The sequence below is a fragment of the Limanda limanda genome, chromosome 20 (assembly GCF_963576545.1).
Source record: "Limanda limanda chromosome 20, fLimLim1.1, whole genome shotgun sequence".
Lineage (NCBI taxonomy): Eukaryota > Metazoa > Chordata > Actinopteri > Pleuronectiformes > Pleuronectidae > Limanda > Limanda limanda.
Window position 1 is genome coordinate 11516879 of NC_083655.1, and position 21346 is coordinate 11538224.

General features: G+C 42.3%; 2 protein-coding genes and 1 long non-coding RNA gene across 4 annotated transcripts in view; 2 read left to right on the forward strand and 1 right to left on the reverse strand.

Annotated features, from left to right (window-relative positions):
• The window catches only part of mtrr (5-methyltetrahydrofolate-homocysteine methyltransferase reductase), a 29161-nt gene extending 12011 nt beyond the window's left edge, over positions 1-17150 (reverse strand). The window contains exons 1-12 of one of the 2 annotated variants that reach the window (XM_061093679.1): positions 17093-17150; positions 15256-15400; positions 15012-15165; positions 14756-14873; positions 14145-14625; positions 13949-14062; positions 13683-13839; positions 13416-13504; positions 11067-11247; positions 6889-6931; positions 2642-2822; positions 1907-2025 (exon numbers count right to left, since the gene is read on the reverse strand). In XM_061093679.1, the coding sequence (XP_060949662.1) occupies positions 1907-2025; positions 2642-2822; positions 6889-6931; positions 11067-11247; positions 13416-13504; positions 13683-13839; positions 13949-14062; positions 14145-14625; positions 14756-14873; positions 15012-15165; positions 15256-15399 (1781 nt within the window). In that variant the 5' untranslated portion in view covers position 15400; positions 17093-17150. Of the gene's footprint in view, positions 1-1906; positions 2026-2641; positions 2823-6888; positions 6932-11066; positions 11248-13415; positions 13505-13682; positions 13840-13948; positions 14063-14144; positions 14626-14755; positions 14874-15011; positions 15166-15255; positions 15401-16695; positions 16890-17092 lie in introns of those variants that run through there. The other variant, XM_061093678.1, reaches the window with a different exon arrangement.
• LOC133026740 (uncharacterized) lies at positions 9878-14145 on the forward strand. The gene is made up of 3 exons (XR_009683222.1): positions 9878-10167; positions 13708-13833; positions 13951-14145. It is a non-coding gene; the product is annotated as an uncharacterized LOC133026740 (long non-coding RNA).
• Positions 17151-17402: 252 nt separating the features above from the next.
• On the forward strand, positions 17403-21345 carry cct5 (chaperonin containing TCP1, subunit 5 (epsilon)). The gene is made up of 11 exons (XM_061093576.1): positions 17403-17613; positions 18036-18096; positions 18243-18407; positions 18823-19021; positions 19222-19414; positions 19708-19857; positions 19956-20075; positions 20182-20367; positions 20460-20597; positions 20717-20897; positions 21020-21345. Exons 1-11 carry the CDS (start codon positions 17509-17511, stop codon positions 21145-21147), a joined length of 1626 nt encoding a protein of 541 aa, XP_060949559.1. The 5' UTR covers positions 17403-17508; the 3' UTR covers positions 21148-21345.
• Position 21346: the final 1 nt, after the last annotated feature.

Here is a 21346-nt window from a genome sequence, read left to right on the forward strand (position 1 = left end):
TCGACTTGGACGTTCGACGGGCCGACTTCAGCAGCACTTCTTGTCTAAATAACAGGGGCACGGGATCAAGGGCATTACCAAGTGCACTTGATGGAGACATTTGCAAAATGCTATTCCTCTTTCTTTTTTTTTTAAAATATTTTATTTTCAGTTTCATATGTAATGTGTGCAAACAAACATTTCAGAATACCAACAGTATAGAGACATAACAAAGGACAACAAAGGACAAAGTGCCCCCACCCCCAAAAAATAAATAAATAAATGAAATAAAATAAAATAAAAAGGTCAGTGTTCAATGTCAATACAAACAACTACATTAAGTCATTGAGTATTTGGTGTAAGAGATGTACCAACATGGTCTAAATATGGCTGCCAAATTTTCAAAAAGGTGTAATATCGTTTTCTGAGACAGTAAGTGATTTTTTCCAGGGGGATGCAACTATTCATCTCAACAGACCACCTGTCAATAAGAAGAGGGGAGTCAGATTTCCATGACACTGCAATGCACTTCTTAGCCACACATAGAGCAACTTCAGTGAATTTGAGTTCCGCATTGGTTAGAGAACGGCGAATACTTGTTAAGTTCCCCAATAAACAAAGTTCAGGGTCCACTGGAACATTTACCCCCGTGATCCTTGTTAAAGTGGAGCAGATATCATGCCAGAAAGGCCTAACTTTCATACACAGCCAGGTACAATGCAAAAAGGAACCAACTTCAGTATCACATCTAAAGCACATTTCTGACAGGTTAGAATAGAATGAGTGTAATTTTTCTGGGGTAAGATATAATTGATGTAGAATATTATAGTTAAAAGGGACTCTTACCTTTGTTGCATTTTTACACTTTTTTTGGATAAGGTTAAATTGGTATTAATAAGGTAATGACACTCTAAAATGCAAGACAGACCCACCAGGAGTAAAAACAAACAATTATTTCACTCTCATAATATTTAGTGAAAACTTCAACCAATAAAATTCTTCGGACCGAAGGACCTTATTGGCCGACAGACCTGTCTGTTTGCTGCATGGACATGCAGGTTTTCCGTCTGCTTCTTGTGGCGCATTCGGGCCCGCGTCATCAATGTATATAACTTACCGGTGCTTCTGAATCCGAATCCATTGCTTTGGTAAACAAAAACTCACGTGCATGCGCGGAGGCAGTAGGTTGAAAGTCTGCTTGTAAATCAAGTTTCTTCAAAAAAACACCGCGGATGGGAACGAGGGGGTGGGGCATTGGAGGAAGGCGGGATGATTTGAATGTGCTGTAATTCTCAAATGCAACAAAGGTAAGAGTCTCTTTAATCAATCTGTAGTGGGCATTGATAAAAGTTGACAAGCAGTTTTGACATAGTTCTGTCCAAAATTGTTCGTCAATTGTAACATTGAGATCTGACTCCCACTTCATTCTAGACTTATGCACACCTGGTTTTGGGCCTTCATTCAACAATAGGTGATACATTTTAGAAATAATTTTATGTGTGTTCCCATGACAAAGAAATCTTCTATGCCTCTTTCTTGATAAACTGTCTTTGTCCTCTTCTTCTTGTTTATTTTGTGCAGTCTAGACCCTGAGCCTGCACTTTTTCCGCACAACATTATGCAACGAACTTCTGGAAGTTGGTGCACAAACGTTTGTGTACTTTTGTTTTTAAATCTTGAGAACAGGGTAGTGATTTTAATGTACAAAAAGCAAGTCTGGCAGGACAGCGAGGTTGAGAGAGCTTCTCAGTTTCCCGGCACATTCCTGGAGTCGAACATGACTCACCAGGGGAGATAAAAACAAAAGGCAAACTCCTCTGGCAATGAGTTAATCACCTTTATTAAAAAAAAATGTTAAACCTGAATATATAAAAGAGGTATTATTATGGTGTGTTAACGAGATAATGAAGTGTTAAATTTGTGATACCTTTGCTGGAGGAAACCGATGAAGGGGGCAACTCCCGTGCCTGGGCCGACCATGATGAAGGGCAGCGACAGATCAGAGGGAGGCCGGAAGGAGCAGTTGGGTCTCAAGCTCACATGGATCTGGGGTCAGAGGCCATTAGAAAGCATTAAAAATAATGAGAGTAATTACAAAAATGCTGAGAAGCCACTGTGGGCCTATCAATCTATTAATTGATCTACTTAATATTCTAAGACATACTAATGAGAAAACTCACGAGCTCCAACGGGAATCCATAGAGGCTGTGGTGGAGATTTACTTGCTCTAATTTAAATTAATTTTTGTAATCAGCCACAATCAACTGGCCCAGAGCTTCTGTTTTATTCAGCGTCTCATGAATTCAAACTGAGTTTCCAGAGGACTTTTTAAAACATGTAGTACAAACAGGTTGCATCCCTCATCCGAGAAACTGCAGTTTTCTGATATTCCGCCTTTTCTTTTATTCAGTGATGTCTTGAACTGTAATATTTGAAGAGGAATAGGCTCCTCTGTGGGCTGTTTCTTATTAGAAAAAATAAAAAAGTATGGAAGGTGTGCAGAGGTACATGTGTTTTTTTCCTCCCTTTGAGTAAGGAGGGGGGGGGGTTGCTGTGAGAGAACTTGTGAACTCTTGTTCTTGCAAATTTGAACACTTAAAAATGGATAAGCCAAACAAGAGCTCGCAAATTTGCACAGTCTAGTCTCCAGCATGCTCATTACCTTAGGCAGAGCCGGGCTGCCGGAGCGTTCAACCCTCTCCGGGAAAACCAGGCCACGATTGATGAGGTCAAACAGCCAACCGGTACACAAACCTCGCCTCCCAGCAGGCCGTCCGGAGCCTGCTGGGAACTCGACCACGTTGAAGACAAAATGCAGCTTGCCTGGGTGCTTGACACAGGAGCTGCGGAGATGAGACCACAGAGAGTTGAAGACGGAGGAAGACAGGGAGCGGGGGAAACAACAACAGTGGGTGAGAGAGGGTGTGCAAGACATACAAACAGGCAGTGACAAGCGAGAAGATGCACAGAGACTAAGAAGTGTAAACTGGAGTGAAATGCAGACAAGCAGAGGCAGAACAGATGGGTACAGAAAGACAGGAGTATTACGAGCCAGGATAAATCTTGAGACAAGACAAGACAACACTGCGTCAAATGATTCGCACAAAGAGCCCGTCAATAAAAAAATTCCACATTTCAGCAGCTGAACAAAGTTACAAGGATACGTGACGTGCGATTCGACGGCATTTACAAATATAGACATGCCCCTCGATGTGTGTTAAACTATAAATCGTCACCAGTGGTTCTCGAATGTTTTCTTTTGTCTGACGAAGCCCAGTCAGATTAGCTCAATTCCTCCTCCATCAGCAACTTGATCGCCCCCTGGTGGCAGGCTGTAGTATAGGTCATACACCCTGCCGCCCCCATGTTAGTGAATGGGACATGAACCTCACGGGGGAGTCAGAGTACGTGTTAGATTAAATGTTTATTTTGCCGTTAAGTTAAGATTTAGTTATTTTGTGTTATAAAATGGAGTTAAATGTAATGAATGATAGAGACTGACTAGCCATTGGTTGGTTGGGTGTGTGACACCGTGGCTCCACACCACAATCACTACAGCACAGACAAATGGCTCCATATGAAATCAAGGGAGCAAGATGGTGACGTTCCAAGATATTTTAGATTCATTTGCAGTGTTGGGGAGTAACGGAATACATGTAACGGCGTTACGTATTTAGAATACAAATTATGAGTAACTGTATTCCGTTACAGTTACAAATTAAATAGATGGTATTCAGAATACAGTTACATTGTTGAAATCAGTGGATTACATGACGGTACTTCTCGAGTTTATTCACTCTCTCGTAAATCCACCGGAGGCAAAGCCCCCAGGAAGCAGCTGGAGACCAGGGCTGCCGTAAGAGCGCCCGGACCCCGGCGGCGTGAAGAAGCCTCACCGCGACCCACTCGGGACCGTTACAGGCCCGGGACCGAGGCTCTGAGAGAGTTCCGTCGCTACCAGAAATCTACGGAGCTGCTGATCCGCAAGCTGCCCTTCCAGCGCCTGGTGAGAGAAGACCGACCTGCGCTCCCAGAGCTCCGCTGTCATGGCTCTGCAGGAGACCAGCGAGGCACGCCGGGTTCACACCGGACGCTGAAGCGCCGTGAAGCGCTGATAATATCACCCGTTGACCCAGAAGTATATGGTCACTTGTTTCTCCAACATTAACTGCAACAGCGTCCCAATTTAATGTCATCTATCTTCAAGAACTTCTCCGCTGTTTGCTCCGTTCAATGTCGGGTGTCGAGGGTAAATTACGTATTCTCCGCCCCCCCCTCTCTTTTTATCTTTATGACTGCTTGTGTGTCTGTAGTGGATGGGCAGAGGGGGGCATTTAATAATGTGATCGGTAAAATTGGTAAAATTAAAACTCCAGGACAACAGAAGGGGAATACAAACTATGGGATGCATACTTTATCATTTATATCATATAAAATATGTCATCAATATCGTTTAAAATCATTTTTCAGTGTGTTTCCTGGAGCGATACGCTCGCGTCAAGCGCAAAAAAAATAGACTCGACGCCGAAACGATCGCTGCACGGCGCGAGGCAGCCTTGGCGCGGGGGGGGGTCCTTCAGCGTCCGGTGGGGCCGGCACAGAGGTGGGAGTGGATGGGAGCCGGACATCCAGCTGGCCCGCCGCATCGGTGGAGAGAGAGTTTAAACTGCTGCTGCTCCACTGACTATAACAACGCCGCAATCATACACTTAAAAAATGCAATACAAACCGGAAGTATTCCAAGTATTCAGAATACGTTACTCAGATTAGTTAATGTAATGGAATACGTTACAGATTACATTTTTGGGCATGTATTCTGTATTCTGTAACGGAATACGTTTTGAAAGTATCCTTCCCAACACTGTTCATTTGTCTGTTGGACGGGACGAGGTGGAAATGCGTCTTTCATCTTTGTATACATTCTATGATCTAAACCGTTTATTGACTCATAATTTAACTTTTCTAAAATAAGCTGTGACACTTATCACCGTCTTCCCACATACACCACACAATAACATCTTCTTCAGCTTCATTCTAGACTGAAAAATACACTTCTGGGAGCGAGATTTTTTTTTTTTTTTACTTTCTGTCTGTCGTCAATAAAAGCGCCTCTCCCTTCTCCCCAGTCCGGTCCTCACTGTTGGCTGAAGCCTTCTCACGCTCCCCCATCCTTCACTCTGCAGTTCCTGTGGGCCACTGGAGACCTCTATTGACCACAGCATCAATAATGCAGGCCTCTAATGTCTCTGCACCATCTGATAAACTACAGCCACCGTCTCTCCTGTCCGCTCCCCGTCTCTCCACACAAACACACACGCACACACACACACACACACACACGAGCAGCTAAGTGAGGGACTAATGAGAGGAGTGGAGAAGTTTTGACATTTCGTTAGATGATGCTGTTCCACATGAGCTTTAAAGCAAAGTTAATGGGCACTAGCTTAACAGGAAGAGCAGATCAATGACTGGCTAAGTGAGGCCAAAAGAAGGAACACTTGGGCCTATTTAGACTAAGCGCGACCTGCTAAAGGCAATACAATACTTACAGTCCATTATTCATCCACCCTTTATAGCTTACAGGAGATTTATATGTAAACATATCCATCGAAACAAAGACACATATGACATGGACTGATCAAGGTATAAATAGGGAATATATCTAAAGCAGTTTAGAACTGAGTGGCGACATACAGTACAGTCGGAGACCTTGAAGTATTTGTTAAGTGCTGAGCCTGTTCAGTGGGAGTTGGAGATCAGGTAGAGAAGTGAACCACAGTAAGTGCTAGTTTGGCATGTGAGGGTGTGAGAAGTGTTAGGAGAGGAAATGCTCTCGGAAGAAATGTGTGGTTTTTGAAGATAGACAGAGACGGGTATGTTCTGGATTTCGTAACAAACTTTAGATACTTGCATGTATAGGTTGGGCTACTTTTTAAAGTGGTTTCTAAATGTCTCTAAATATCGAAAAAAATTGGAAAATGCTAAACACTTTCAAACAATTCCTGGAGCCATTTTACAACTCAATCTCTCAAATGTCAGATAATTTGAACGGCTAAATCCAACACTGCAGAGGCATTGGCAAAATAGCAGATCTCCAGTGGACAGCAATGCAAGGCTGCCAATAGAGCACGATCGATATAAATTTCATCATGCATACTCTAACTGCCTCGAAGTGCATATAAACAAACTGAAGGAGTGAAATATCATGACACAAGCACAGGGATGAAATAATAACAACCCATTTACAAAAAAAAGGTGAGAAGGCCATAACCCCCAAACAATATATATAATTATCCCATGATGCCAACATAAAATTGCTATTTACAGTTTAAATCATAATGAAATGTACAATTATGAACTTTGGCACAAAATAAATCCTCCCCCTCATCATCAATCTCTAACTGAAGCCTGATTTATGGCTTTATCTGTAATTTAGACCTACTCTGTATCTTCTATACAATCAAATTTGGAAGATGGCAACTATTCAAAAAGACTTAATCAGGTTTCTTGTGCAGCATTTCTAAAGATGCCAGAGGAAGGAAAAACATATTTCTGTTGAAGCTGAGAAAATGATAAAAGGGTACCATTTTTAAATTAATGAGATGATCATTTATTTCCTTAAGATGCCATGGTTCAGATACATCACTGTTATAAATGGTAAAACATGTTTTTTTCATGAAGGCTAAAGCTTTTTTTCAGAATAATTTCCATAACCATACGCCATTTAGAAAAACTGGATTAACGATCAGGGCCACATATTATTCAAGTCCAGAATGAGGCAGATGTTTTAATCTGGTCTACGTGATCATCTGCTAAAAATAAGACAAATGCATATGGAGACGTGTTATTCCAGATACATGATACTAAAAGACCCCATTATTTGCAGTACAACATTCTCTGTCATCTTACCTGGCTGCTGAATAAGGCCTGGGCTGCAGTTTCGGCACATGCTCTGAAAGGAAAGCACAACTGTCAGTCATCCTGCCGTCATGCCAAGATTTAGTTTCACAGACACCTCTGACAGAGCGGAGACATAACAACTGAAAGTCATCTCGCTCCATTGAGACGTCCTCCCTACCGATCTATCCTCGGCAACCCCCACCCAGGTTGCGCTCTTGTTTCTAGGACACACTTCTATATTTATGAAAATTATAAACTCAGGGTTATGGAATCCCATGTGTCCAGATGTGGAGCCACCAGGAGACAGATTGCTTATGCAGACCTTATTTCAATGCCAGCCCGTGAAGGTGCCCTCTTTTGCGTAATATGTACTGTGCATTACATCTGGGAGGTGATGTCAGTAAGGTCTGGCAAATTAGCATGAGTCAGAGACATCTTCTGACACCGCAGCAGCAACAGGATACGCCATTTGCGATGCTGTGGCCGCCACAAGCTATTAGAAGTGAGCATTGAGAATGATTGAGAGTTGTGTGATGTGCTTGCTATGCACTCCCTTACATTCCATTTGTATTTCAGTGACAGATGAACCTGGGAAAGTAACGGTGCGCCATATGTACCAGCTGAGGCCCCACAATAACACATTTTTCTGCCAAAGTGCTTGGGAAGACGAACAGCTGGACGAAATCTGCTCTCTCCTTCATTTGTGGATTTCTCTGACATCTTAACAGCTCAGAATGTGAGTAAGGCAGCTCCACACTTTGACGTCCATTTAATCTCCTTGAGCTGAGGTTTATTTTTTTTTAAAGGTGACGTGTTAAACACTTAAAAGAAATTCTGGAAGAAAGCTTTTGGACAAAAACATAGACCCTGCACAACCCTGCCACTTTTCCATTGACTTAACCAGATTCCTTCTATTCCTTCATATTTTTTTTAGATTAATAAACAGTGATCTAATGACTTATTAACTTATCACAATAACAAACTGCATTCAAAACATTTAATTCCACCAATTACTTGGAAAAAATCTTAACAAGATAAACATCAGGCTTAAAGCTTTTCGTTTCTTCCGCTATTCGCAGTACAACTTGTTTGAAGCTGTGCAAATAAACATATGGTATCTCGAGGGAATACAGAAGTATGTATATGGATAGTGTGTTCGTCATTTTGTTTGTATATGTACTACGAGAAGATTTCACTTCTTGTTGATATGTTTGATTAAGGCTGATGGAAAGAAAATCTGCTGGAGGAAGTCTCAGGGAGACCAAGATGTCTTAGCAGAGGAGAGTTAACACTGTTTAATTCCACAAAGTTCTCCAGGCTTTTCTTTACATGATGTATTTAAACAAAAATGTTTTTTCACACGACACAAACGTATGTTTAGATCTTCCTCACCTCTGCCCCACTGAGAAAGACAAACTTAAAACGATGTTCGACTGGATGGACAGGCAACTTTGACCCAGAGAGCTAAGATTACAGGCTGGCCTCGCTTTGATATAATCAATATGCTTGTTCTGTAGATCCAACCCACAGTGAGTCATTTGTAAATAAATCTTCATAAATAAACATCACTAAGCTGCAGCAGAATGGACATAAAAAAAAAAAAAGACTTCACGATTTAAAAGTTTTCTAAAAAGGAGCAGAAAGTAAGTTTCTGGACTTTTCTTATCGTTTCTGGACAATCATCACATACAACATATTCTGCAATCCTTCAGCGAGAACCGCTCTCAGCGAATGGCTGCATCATGCACGTTAACACGATCTGCTGCAGCCGCACGGCGCTCGAGTTCTTTCACAGAGAGACAGTACATGTCTCGAGCAGAGGACAATCAATTCATCATCTCACATCACTGCACCATCATCATACCGCTGCTGGATACAAAGAATAGATCACTTTTAAAGCGCAAAACCGTTTCTTTATCGCAGTAAGTGGCTTGAGGATACATCTGAAAATATGTATTTCACAACGGGAAAAAAAAAAAAAAAAAAAAAGTTCCCAAAAATACAGTCCCAGGGTTCCAGCAATGTTTTTCAGAGATGATCATTTTCAGGGGGTATCATCGATCATACTGCACAGTGTTATAATCTATTTCATCTCCAAAGTCTCTGTGTCGGAATATATATGCAGAGGCAACATTTTAGTGGGGGGGGGGGGGATGAGATAGCAATGTGGTTGAGCTTAGAAGTTATACATCTTAAGATATATGGATAGTTCCTTTGGCTGCGGATGAAATTAAGGAGGTTGTTAGCATTAAAGCATGATGATGAATTCTCTGTGGGAAGGTTTTGCTCTTTTTTTCCGCTGCTTTCAAATGCGTAATTCAAGTTCTGAGAAAAGAAGCTGCTAGCTCATGCTTTTCCACAAACCATTTAAAATATTTTCCCAGGTTTTTTATTATATTCTAAATAAAAAAAATGTAACAAGGGGGGATTCGTGATATACGGTACATTCTCTGTGACCAGGAAACTTCTCTGGAGAGAGAGAGAGCTCCAGCCTCTTGAGATACAGACATATTCTCTTTACTTTACTTCAGTTAAGTTTACTTTCTTCCACAGGTCACAAAGAAAAAAAAAAGAAAGAATAAACCTGCACCCTGGTACAATTTTATTTGAGCCCTGCAGTAAAGTAAATTGAAAAAAAGATGCTCATGGACAGCGGTCAGTTCCCGGAGGCTATGACCTTTTTTTTTCTGACACACAATATGAAACAATGGAGCATATAACAGGAGAGCTGTCTGTGAGAGGCAGGTATCCTTCTCGGTTCATACCCATCATTTACTTTAGACCCCGTCTGCGCTCAGCCGACAGAGACATCTGGACCTCCACATATCTCTCCTCATTATTTATCGTCAGTGTATTACAACATATCTCTGATCAGCAAACACCTTCCCCTGGGTCGGGCTAATGAACCGGGAACTGTGCAAAAAAAATGCAGCGGTATACTTTCACTCTGACACACTGAGTCAGGGTTGACCATTAACCTACGACCCGGGCTGAGTCTGTGCGCTTTGTGTCCTTGCTCAGCTCAGCGGCTCACCAGTAAACGGCCCGTGTCCCCGAAAGTAACAGCTGTTGCCCTGAAGGGCCTCCGAATGCATATTTTTCACGAGGGCACTATTGGCCCGATCTGCCAATTTCTGCATCGGCTCACCACCGGAAAAGGTGCTGCGGTTGGCAAGTAAAGGCCGAAAATAACTGACATTGGGGTGGGGCCGAGAGCTGTGACACAGCTGCTTTTAGAGGACGGTTCAAGTTGTGTGTGAAGCTGCAGCCAACTCATTTCACTGTCTGGTAAGTTTCAGTCCAATCTTATTAGATCTGTAGTGAAGGAGCGGCCAACTGTTCTAATGAGCTGAGAGAAAATGTTAGTTTTACACCAACAGCTGGCTCAAAGGGTCAACGACAGGGTGGTGTAGATTGCACACAGCAGCAAGATAGATGATCGGTATTATTGGAAGGGAGTTGGATCGTAATAAAAACTGAGAGTGGCTCTTTACTTGTAGCTGCAATAATACAATCATAACCACAGCAAAAAAATACTGGACTTGAGACAAGGACATTACCCTTCGGGGAGCCCACCGATGAACAGTGTCTTGACTATTCAATGCAATTAAATGCTCTCACAAAGTCCTATCTGTCAACAGTGCACACAAACCTCTGTTAACTGGGGCTGCAGTGACCCCTGCTGGTTTAAAACCAACAAAACAGACAAACCCGCCTGAATACAGATGGTAGACTTGACATAACCTGAGGTCTCATTAAAAGTGAAATGACTCGTTCAGAAGGGAATTATTCCAGTGATGTCTTGAACAGGGGGCAGCCGAAATCACACTCACATGTCAATCACTGTAATTCCCCAATCACTTAAAGCGACATGAAAGCCGGCTTTTAATCAAATATGAATCTATTATAATAAAATAAATAATGAAACACATGAAAAACATCCTAAAAACATGTCAGGATATCCGTATTTCTCCTTAGTTACTGCATTTGTCTAGTAACTTTAGGATTGAGAAAGTTCGAATGATAAAAAGCTAAATAAAATGGGATTTTTGATCAGATTTTGTACTTGTTTGCCCAATGAAGTGATGTAGACAGTTTTTACAAAATACCAATGATAAATATAGACACACAAGACTTTTGGACCTTATGACTGATTGACTGTGTGAGATAACAGCAGGGATTCTGACCTATGAGGAGGCTGAGAGGCGGCGAGCAGGACGGAAAGGCTGCGAGCAGCTCCGAGACGCTGAGGCTCCGGTCTCTCATGTACAGGTTGTAATCTGCGGCGCCTTGTTTGCTGCAGAGCTCCTGCAGTCTCCTCCTCTGCACGCCGTCGGCCGTCTGCTCCACCAGCGCTCGGAGAAACGCCTGACAGAGAGAGAAATTGCACGTGAAGTCGCTTACTCAGGCACCCGCTCACCGCTGTAAAAAGAGGAGCCAGTAAATACATTCTGTGCAGGAAAAACATCAGTGCCACACTGTGCACAGGCCACATAAAATGTAAACCCTTGCACGTTTACTGCGTACATGAAAAGGTAGAGCAGCCTGACACTTACTCAGGTATGGAATACAGACAATTTAATATTCACAATGCACTTTCTGCCCCATAAAACTATCATTTAGCTTTTAAATGCTTTTCAAGCCATGGAGGAATGAAAAGAGGCATTCTTTTAATCCTTGGGCAAATTATTCAAAATCAATGCATACGTTAAATCTGTAGAAGACAAGCTGAAGAGACATTTCATCGATAATTGTTTATTATTCTTTCTGTAGGCAGTTATTTAAATTGCAAGATTAAAAAGGGTTCGGGGGGAGGAAAAATTAATGCACAGCTGCTAAACATTAAGAGTTATTCGATTTTATTCTGAAACCATTAATCAATCCCATACAGCAACGAGAACCTCTAAATATTTGTTGCGCCGAGTCTTCTGGAGAGTTTCGGTGATTCATTATGGTTTACGAGTGCACATACGCAGAGATCAGTGGCACATTCTTGCTTGTACTCAAAGAATTATGACCCTCATCTTCCAAATTCATTCAATAGACCCAGCACTTCACCAGAATTTGACTCGTGTCAAGCGGTGGTGACTGTAAATGTCAGAGTGTCTGGAGTGATATATTCTCACATTTGTCTCAGTAGAAACGGTGAGACAGGTGCAAGTATACCTACGTGTGTGAGACGCTATTACACATAGTATTGGGTAGTGTACTCACTATAAGAGTCTGCTGGGGTTATTATATTTCACCATCTTAAAAGATCTTGGCTTTTAAAAAATTATAGGTGCTGTAAACGCTTTAGTAAAACAGATAAACTGCTTGGACTACATAGGCAGGCGTTGTCAAATAAAATCCTTACTGCCTTTACTGCCTTGTAAGTGTGTAGACAACACTCTGACCTGCAGCAATCAATTTCTGTGCAGGCGTTTAATAACACTGGAGAGAAGGAGTGTGCACAAGAAAGCAGCAGGGAAGTCGATGGATCGGGGCTGTTACGATTCAGACTGAGGCTGAAAAGTGGAAAATAATCACGGACATTTGCACAATTATTTCATAACAGTCTGCTCAATCTTATCGCATAACATTTTATTTTTATGTTAAGTGTGTGCTGCAGACTGCACAATATTTTAAATTGGGTTTTTCTTGAGGAGCGACCGGCTTGCTGCCATATTTTGACATTTTAACAAATTGTCTTCATTTTGGCATTTGGTGCACACACTGTTTACAAAAGCCAAGGAATTACTGATGCAGTTCATGCCAGAGGGAAATTAATAGTTTTCAATTTCATTAGAATATGGCAGTTTTTGTTTTATTAAATAATCAATTTAACTTGCATAATCAAGATGAGGAAACAATGTTGAGCAAGAATATGGGAGATGGATATTAGACACAGGATAAGGAGTGGAGGACGTGTCAGCCACTGGGAGTATAGGGAGTTAAGCTCCTTTCCCACTGATCAAAAAACCCACTCACATCTGGCTTTTGTCTGCAATGGAGACGGAAACAATCAGCCTTCACTCCTACGTTAAAAGACTCTGCGTTAGACACTGCTCGGTACTGAGGAAAACATGAGACCTGGGTGAACTCACCAAAGGTCAAGGTGCATGTTTCATGTTCACCAAATGTGTTAATCTCCATTGTCCAAACAAAACTCATTATTTCAGCCTCGAGCAAGACCAAGTAAATGCAGTCCCGCCTGAGCTCATTAAAACAAACTATGGACCCCTGCAAACATTTGGGGTCGTAACAGACTGTTCCAGTACCAATAGGTGTGCTCAGTAAAGGAACCAGTGCCGAGGGAACCAGTCAAAGTGTAATTGCACTTCTGCTTGAAGAGTAACACACTGCTCCCCAAGCTTTGGAGAATACAAATAAAAGCAGTGTGCGCTGGCTTGAAAAAAACATGACACTTAAATAAAACAGGAAACACCTTCCCTCTTATTATGCTGACACATTAAAAGAACAGGTTGGCTGGTTCGGTTGATGCAATTTACAAAGTCTGTCGCTGCAGAGCAATGTTTGGACACCCTGTACTCTACCTTCTTAGGGACGCTTCTGATCTCCAGACACCAAGTGAGCAAGGACAGCAAAGAAATGCTCTGGGGGATGTAGGGTGGCACCTGGGCACCTGCAGCCGGGAAGCAGAGGGCATTAGAAAATGATCATGACAATAATTAAACCAGAACCTTTTGAAAAGTAAAAACATTTATATGAAATGTGCATAATTGATATTGTGTTGTCAGGGCGGTGTAATGTTGTGTAATGTAAATAAGCATGATAAAATGATGTGACAAATGCAACCCCACCTCTTTTCTTATGATCCTTTTTTAGGGAGACATGGACATGGCAGTTCCTCTGGTCGTGAAGGCCCAATCTGTGGAGCATCTCCTCCACCTCTGCGGCTCTGTTTGGGCAGAACACATCAAACGAATCCCCCGGCTCATAGGCTATCGTCGGGTGAGCCTGAGAATAAAGAAGACGCATCTTAGGTTTAACCTGCCAACTATAGCTGTCTGAATCCACACTGCAGGTTTAATAAAAAATGCCACTGACGTTATTCTGTCAAACTTACAGAGATGTCCAACTCTAAGAGAAGGCTGGTCTTGACTGAATCTCCACTGGTCAGGTGCACCGCCCTGTTTATGGGAACCTCGTGAAGACTTTCTTTGATTGGCTGTTCAACAATCTGGAAAAAAAACAATAAAATTAAGACAAAGACTAAACTAAGGAACAATATATTTATTTTAATAAGCAGCATCATTCCTCACCTGTTCCATTGTGCCCACATCCTGGAGAGAGACATCCAGGTATGGTGGAGGCAGAGCAGGAACATTAAGAGCGGACTCTGACAGCGGGGGCAGGGAGCATGTCAGAGAGGCGGCTAATGCAACAGGGGGAACTTCAACAGCCACGGCCTGTGTCTGCGGTGCTGATGCAGAAACACTGTCGGTACCATGAGACCCAGGAGAAGTAGCCCTGAGATTTGAATCAGCTGTTTGTGCAGCAGAGGCAGAAGTTGAAGCTACAGGTGCAGATTTTGAGTCTGGGTCGACAGATGCCGTGAGTGACTTGCAATTCTGTTCATCACTAAGGCTTAGGAGGTTAAGTTTGACATCTGATATCTGTGAATCAGGAGTTTCCTTCGGTAAATCCCTCGACTCCCCTTTCCTGTCAGAAGCCATTTTTGATAATGCTCCTTTAATTGCTTCCCACACTCCTTCAAGCCAGGGGTCCACCACCACCTCCAGACTGGAGAGGGCAAAGTTTAGAAGATCAGAAATGACAGCAGAGTAGTCAAAAGAAGAGCTGGATAAGATGATGAGACAGATGTTAAAGGAGAAAACCGGAGGTCCACAATTAAGGTCCCAGCAGAACTTACCCTACACCATCATCTGCATATCCTGCAGCATAGAATTGTGTGGCTCCAAGTTCCTGTAGACGACGCTCAACTGTTTTCCCACAGTTGCAGAAATTTGCATAGTTTGTGTCTCCTAAAGCTGGAGCAGATAGAGGGAAACAGATGAAGAATTCTCGAGCCGGAAACATTCAGATAGTGAAGAATGGTTTGGAGCATTTTGACGTACAAGCTGCAATGAGAGGTAATGCAGACCCTCATACCGCTTGGTGGAATTTACCTAAAAGTGCATAGCTAAGGTGTTTATAGTGGTCAGTAGAGAGAGTCTTCTTCTTGAGGCGCTTTACAAATTGCAGGGCACTGTCTGGCGGCTCCCCGTCTCCAGTAGTAGACAGAATAAAGACCACGGGGGCATTCTCCTTCTCCAAATTGTACTGGAACCATATGATTAATCAGTGACTTCTGTTTCCACGGTCAATATGAAAACATGTAAGATTAATATCCTTACAAATCCGAAAAGTTACCTTCTCATGCTCACTCAAGCAGCTGAGCTCAGCTCCCAGTCCATGGTCCTGGGCCTCCTCCGCTATCCCCTCTGCTATGGACTGAGCTTGACCCTTCTGAGACCCGTACAGAACCACGAACCGAGGCTGCGCTTCACAGGGCATGCTGGAGCATTCCAGAAAAACAGTGACATTTGTAGATTTAAATATTCATAAATTACATTTCCCAATTGACACTTTTCTTCAAATCAGACGTTTCACTCGTCATAGTGAGCGCCAGAGACTGCAACGAACTTTAAACCTTCAAAATATTACTTAAAATCCACCTTTTCAGAAATGCCTTTAGGGTTGCAAAATTCCGGGAATATTCAAAGTTGGAAACTTTCCATGAGAATTAACGGGAATATACAGGAATATACGCGAATTAACGGGAATATACGGGAATTAACAGGAATAAACTGGAAATGTTGTGGGTAATTTATACTAACTGTATTTACCTTGTCATATACAGACATAAATACAAACATTTTGTTTTGTCATAGGCTGATTTGAGCCCTGAGGAAACTTTGGGCACTTGACTATACGCTTCTGCATTGTTGTGTCATTCTTAACATAGGTCTTTGCACAGTATTTGCAAATGTACACAGCCTTTCCTTCTACATTGGATGGGGTTAAATGTCTCATCACGAGATAGTGCACATGGCATTGTTCTGTAGAATAAGATGAGAAAAAAGTATTTAAAAAAACACTAATGCAATGCCAGAGATATAAATAGTTAGCCAAACAATTGGAATCGTCTGTAAAAAATCAATAGATAAATGTATGGAAATAGGCTACATGAACAGATGAACAATCCTCAATCAGCATGCTAGTATATTTTCCCCAGTAATATCATCGAAACTTACCTGACTAGTCCTGCACACTACAGCAGGCCTCAATAGCCCTGCTGTAGAGTGCAGGATGCTGGGAATTATCTGTGCATGTAGTGGACGAATGCACAGTGGAGGGTTGAAATTCAATGTGCAGTGTGTGCTGCATTCTATACATCTTTAAAATAGAGTTTTGAATTATGTTTTTATTGCTCAGCGTTTAATTTGGGAATTTTTTTTTTTTTTTTTTCAAAATTCCCAATATTCCCGAGCTTAACTTCCCATGGAAAGTTTCCGGAAATTTACTGGAAACGTTCTGCCCCTTTGCAACCCTAAATGCCTTCAATGCTTAATTAATGATGGTATATTTCAGATTTTTTATTTGCTTCCTCTATTTTTAACCGATGTGAAGTGTTTTTGAGCATTGTTAAAAGTGCTATATGAATATAATTCATTATAATCATAAATATTATTATTATTATTTACCTAACAAGACAACTTGTAAATAATACAGAGCTGGAGAGAATTGACTGCAGCAGAAGTGGCAGATACTAAAAATCTAACTGTGTGTTTTTTCTTGAGCTCCTCTCACCTCCATACTTGAGGATTTGACAGGTGACACACAGACTGACACAGAACCCCCCTCGCACAGTGAAGCACAGCGGACCTGAACGCCACCATGAAGAACCCGGAAGCTGCGTCATTTTTTGTCGTTGACAGCATCCATGCAAATGCACGTGGTTTCCAGCATGTAACATTTTTTTCCAACCATATTAAAAACTGATAACGAGGATAGCAGAGACGTGTTGTTAAGATAGCGGTTCATGACAACATCACTAACGGGACTCGTCCTGGTTTCCGTGAGAAAAAAAGCCAATTCTCGTTGTCTTTTTTCAACCAAAAGTCCAATCGGGACAAAGAAGACATCAAAGCACGATATAACACACTGATAAATAAGCTGTGGTGTTTTTAATGAGTTGTGTGTTTACCTTTAGCTGTCGCTTTTCAGTCCACTCCACTCTGCCCTGAAGAATTATATCAACACTTGAAATCCCGCGAGATTACCGCGGACTGTGATTCAACGGACTCGGAAGAAACCACTTTAAAAAGAAAGCATTTGTCAAGTTATACCTTTAAAATATAATTCATTCAATACTCGAGACGATTATTCAGCATCGTATAATATTTATTTTAATAACCGGGTGTCGCCATAAGGTCAGAAGGGAAGCGGATTGAAGGAACCCACTTCACGCTACTTGGTTCCGCCCACCCCGCCCGTGGACTCTTCCAGAAGTCGCCGGCAGACAGTGCGGCTGTTAGCGGAGCCACACTCCGGATCTCCACCATTAAACCTCATCGTTTTACCGGTTAAACTCTTGTTTAGTGGCCGCATCCACCCGCCACCATGTCCAGTATGGGGACATTAGCGTTCGATGAGTATGGGAGGCCTTTCATCATCATTAAGGACCAGGACAAGAAGACACGGCTCTCGGGCATTGACGCACTTAAGGTACAATGGGCTAGCTAACTGTGGCATGATGGTTAGCATGTTGCTAACTTGCTATTAGCCGCATGGCGTTAAGCACCTAACACATAAGCCGACGTGGTATATGGTGTCATCTTTCATTGTTAAGTATTTATCTTACTGACGAGCTAGGATGCTATTGGAATTCAGTAGCATTAGTTTAGGGAATTAGCAAATCATGCTAGCATGCGGCCCATGTGCGTTCTGCAAGTCGGGGGGTGTTGCTACGTAGCAATGGGCTGTGCCCCGAATTATTATTATTGTTGCGCATCATTTTCCTTTTGTACACATCACAATCTGTGTCGTGCATCGCTTTTGGATGTAATAATATCGATAATAATCGATGGTGAGATTGATGTAAATTTGAGCTCAACGTCACATCTGCGTCACTTTGTGTTTTTTTGCAGTCTCACATTATGGCAGCCAAGGCGGTTGCGTCAACGCTCAAGACATCCCTGGGACCTAATGGTGAGTAGAGACCACACCTGCCCCCCCACGATCAGGCTGGCACAGATGGATGCGGGGCTTCTTTGTCTTATCATGAAAAATATTTTCATCTCAAGTTTCATAAATGTCTCATATCCTCAACTACTTTCTTCCATGTTTGCATCCAGGCCTTGACAAGATGATGGTTGACAGGGATGGAGAAGTGACCGTCACCAACGACGGAGCCACCATTCTCAGCATGATGGATGTGGACCACCAGATTGCCAAGTTGATGGTGGAGCTCTCCAAGTCTCAGGATGATGAGATTGGTGATGGAACCACCGGAGTTGTTGGTACAGGAAGAATAGATGAAGTGGGACGGGTGGGGTTTTTTTGGGTGTAGATTTGGCTTTATAGGTCTGTGGGGAGGTGTTCTTGGGTTCTCAGTGCTGATGCCTCCAGCAAACAAATGGTTGTATAGTTCTGCCCATCATTTAACCCTTTGATCATTTAATGTCATGCAATAGTAGATGGAAATACCAGTTATTTGATGTTATAACATCACTGGAATATTTTTCCCATAAATGCACGAACCTGTTGGCCCCTTGCAGAAGTGATATAATAATATACATCAGACATATGCTAAATAGAATTATCAAGGAGTGCTTGACATAAATCACATTGTAGTTCTGATTGTGTCGATCTTATCTCGTCATATTCTACCTGTAATTGATCATTGTCTTGTTCCCCCCTCCTCCTCCTCCTTAGTACTGGCTGGGGCTCTCCTTGAGCAGGCTGAGCAGCTTCTGGACCGCGGTATCCACCCCATCAGGATCTCTGACGGTTACGACCAGGCTGGAATCATTGCCATCGCGGAGCTGGACAGAATTGGAGAAACCTTCCCTTTCGATCCCAACAACAGAGAACCACTCATTCAGACTGCCATGACAACGCTGGGGTCCAAAGTGTGAGTCTTCTAGAAAGTATAGTGTTGGGATATTTTTATGAGGCTACAAAAACTGAATTTTTATACCTAGCGGGTACTTATTTCACTTTCAAATGTTACAATTCTACACTTGAATTAAAAGGGGTTTCAAAGGGTATATTTAAATTTTAAGGCAAAAGGTAAGATCTGCTCTTATCCTTATAGTTTTTCTGTTCTTTCAGTATCAACCGGTGCCACAGACAGATGGCGGAGATTGCAGTGAACGCCGTCCTTACTGTTGCCGACATGGACAGGAAGGATGTTGACTTTGAGCTGATCAAGATGGAGGGCAAGGTGGGAGGCAAGCTGGAGGACACACAGCTCATCAAAGGAGTCGTAGTGGACAAGGAGTTCAGCCACCCTCAGATGCCCAAGGTATGAGCCAAAGGAAATCTTATGCTCAAGAGGATGGCATAGCAATCACAAAGTTGGCAGTAAACGAGAACAAATAAAAAATCTATCATCAACGAGAAAGTATTGTTAATCAAAATACTAGGCATGTATTGCAAAGCGATTTAGGCAAAACTAAACTGTACTTCAATTACAGTATATTTGCTACAACTCCTATGGGAACTATTACTTGCTTTTTAGCACATCCGCTCAATACTAAAAGTTAAATTGCCTTTTCCTCTTGCAATTCTTACACCAGTCATTCTATGTTCTTTCAGGTTCTGAAAGATGTAAAGATTGCTATCCTCACCTGCCCGTTTGAGCCCCCAAAGCCCAAGACTAAACATAAGTTGGATGTGACCTCCGTTGAAGACTACAAAGCACTCCAGGCGTATGAAAAGGAAAAGTTTGCAGAGATGATCCAACAGGTTAGTACTGGAACATCAACGTCACTTTAAATGGAAATCTTATAATTTGCACTGACACATTGTTAATCTTAATATTTACTCTTGTATTTATCTTTTAGGTCAAAAGTAACGGGGCTACCCTGGCCATCTGTCAGTGGGGCTTTGATGATGAAGCCAACCACCTTCTGCTGCAGAACGATCTGCCGGCCGTGCGATGGGTCGGAGGGCCCGAGATCGAGGTGAGAGACATTCTTCACTTGACGGAAGTCCTCATTCTTAATAAAACATTTTCAATTGCCTGATTGTTAGCATTTAAATTGACTGTCTGTAATTTTTCCTCCACAGTTGATCGCCATTGCCACAGGAGGTCGCATCGTGCCGAGGTTCTCTGAGCTGACACCAGAGAAACTTGGCGTAGCTGGTTTGGTGAAGGAAATCTCCTTTGGTACTACAAAGGACCACATGCTGGTTATCCAGGAGTGCAAAAACACCAGGGCAGTGACCATTTTCATCCGTGGAGGCAACAAAATGGTAGGCACATTTAACTATTACCTTTGTCTAAAGTGTTTATATGTGTTGTTCTGTCCCTCCTGGTTTACTCTTATTTTATTTCTCACTGACAGATCATTGAAGAGGCCAAGCGTGCACTCCATGATGCTCTGTGTGTCATTCGTAACCTGGTCAGAGATAACCGTGTTGTGTACGGAGGAGGAGCTTCAGAGATTGCATGTGCCCTGGCTGTCAATCAGGCTGCAGACAAAGTAAGAAGCACAAAAATGACAACTAAAATCATGACTTTCAAAGTATTTACTGTTACTCTTGAAATGTATATGATGATTCTCGTGTTTCTGATACAATCTTTAACTTTTGCTCCTTTTAGTGTCCATCTTTGGAGCAGTATGCCATGAGGGCGTTTGCTGATGCTCTAGAGGTAATCCCCATGGCGTTGGCAGAGAACAGTGGACTGAACCCTATCCAGAACATGACAGAGGTCAGAGCCAGACAGGTCAAAGAGAACAACCCATTCCTCGGCATCGATTGTCTGAATAACAACACCAATGGTAAGGAATACAAGGATATTAGAGTATTTACCTTTTTATTCCAATTTAGTGGATTAGCGCCGAGTTTCGGTGTCAAAGAAGAGTGACATGACTTACTGAACCACTTTTCCCTTTCTTCACAGATATGAAGCACCAACATGTGATCGAGACCCTGATCGGCAAGAAGCAGCAGATCCTGCTGGCTACTCAGGTGGTAAAGATGATCCTTAAGATCGACGACATCCGAAGCCAGGGGGAGAGCGAGGACTAGAGATTTCCTGAACGTTAAAAGGCTCGGCCGTGCCCTGTTACGCTTATTGATGGGTGTGCTATTCTAGGTGTTAGGCAGTTCCCCAGAGCACCATGTCCAAACTGCACTGCATACTGCTATTTATCATTTGATACAAAATGTCAAGCTGTAATCGTATCGTAATAAATTCGTACCATTTAAAATCTTGGTCTGTTGAAAT

Coding starts and splice junctions, on each gene's coding strand:
- cct5 (XM_061093576.1), top strand. CDS start 17,509: ATGTCCAGTATGGGGACATTAGCGTTCGATGAGTATGGGAGGCCTTTC. Junction 20,076..20,181: donor TCGGAGGGCCCGAGATCGAG/GTGAGAGACATT, acceptor TTTCCTCCACAG/TTGATCGCCATTGCCACAGG. Junction 20,368..20,459: donor TCCGTGGAGGCAACAAAATG/GTAGGCACATTT, acceptor TCTCACTGACAG/ATCATTGAAGAGGCCAAGCG.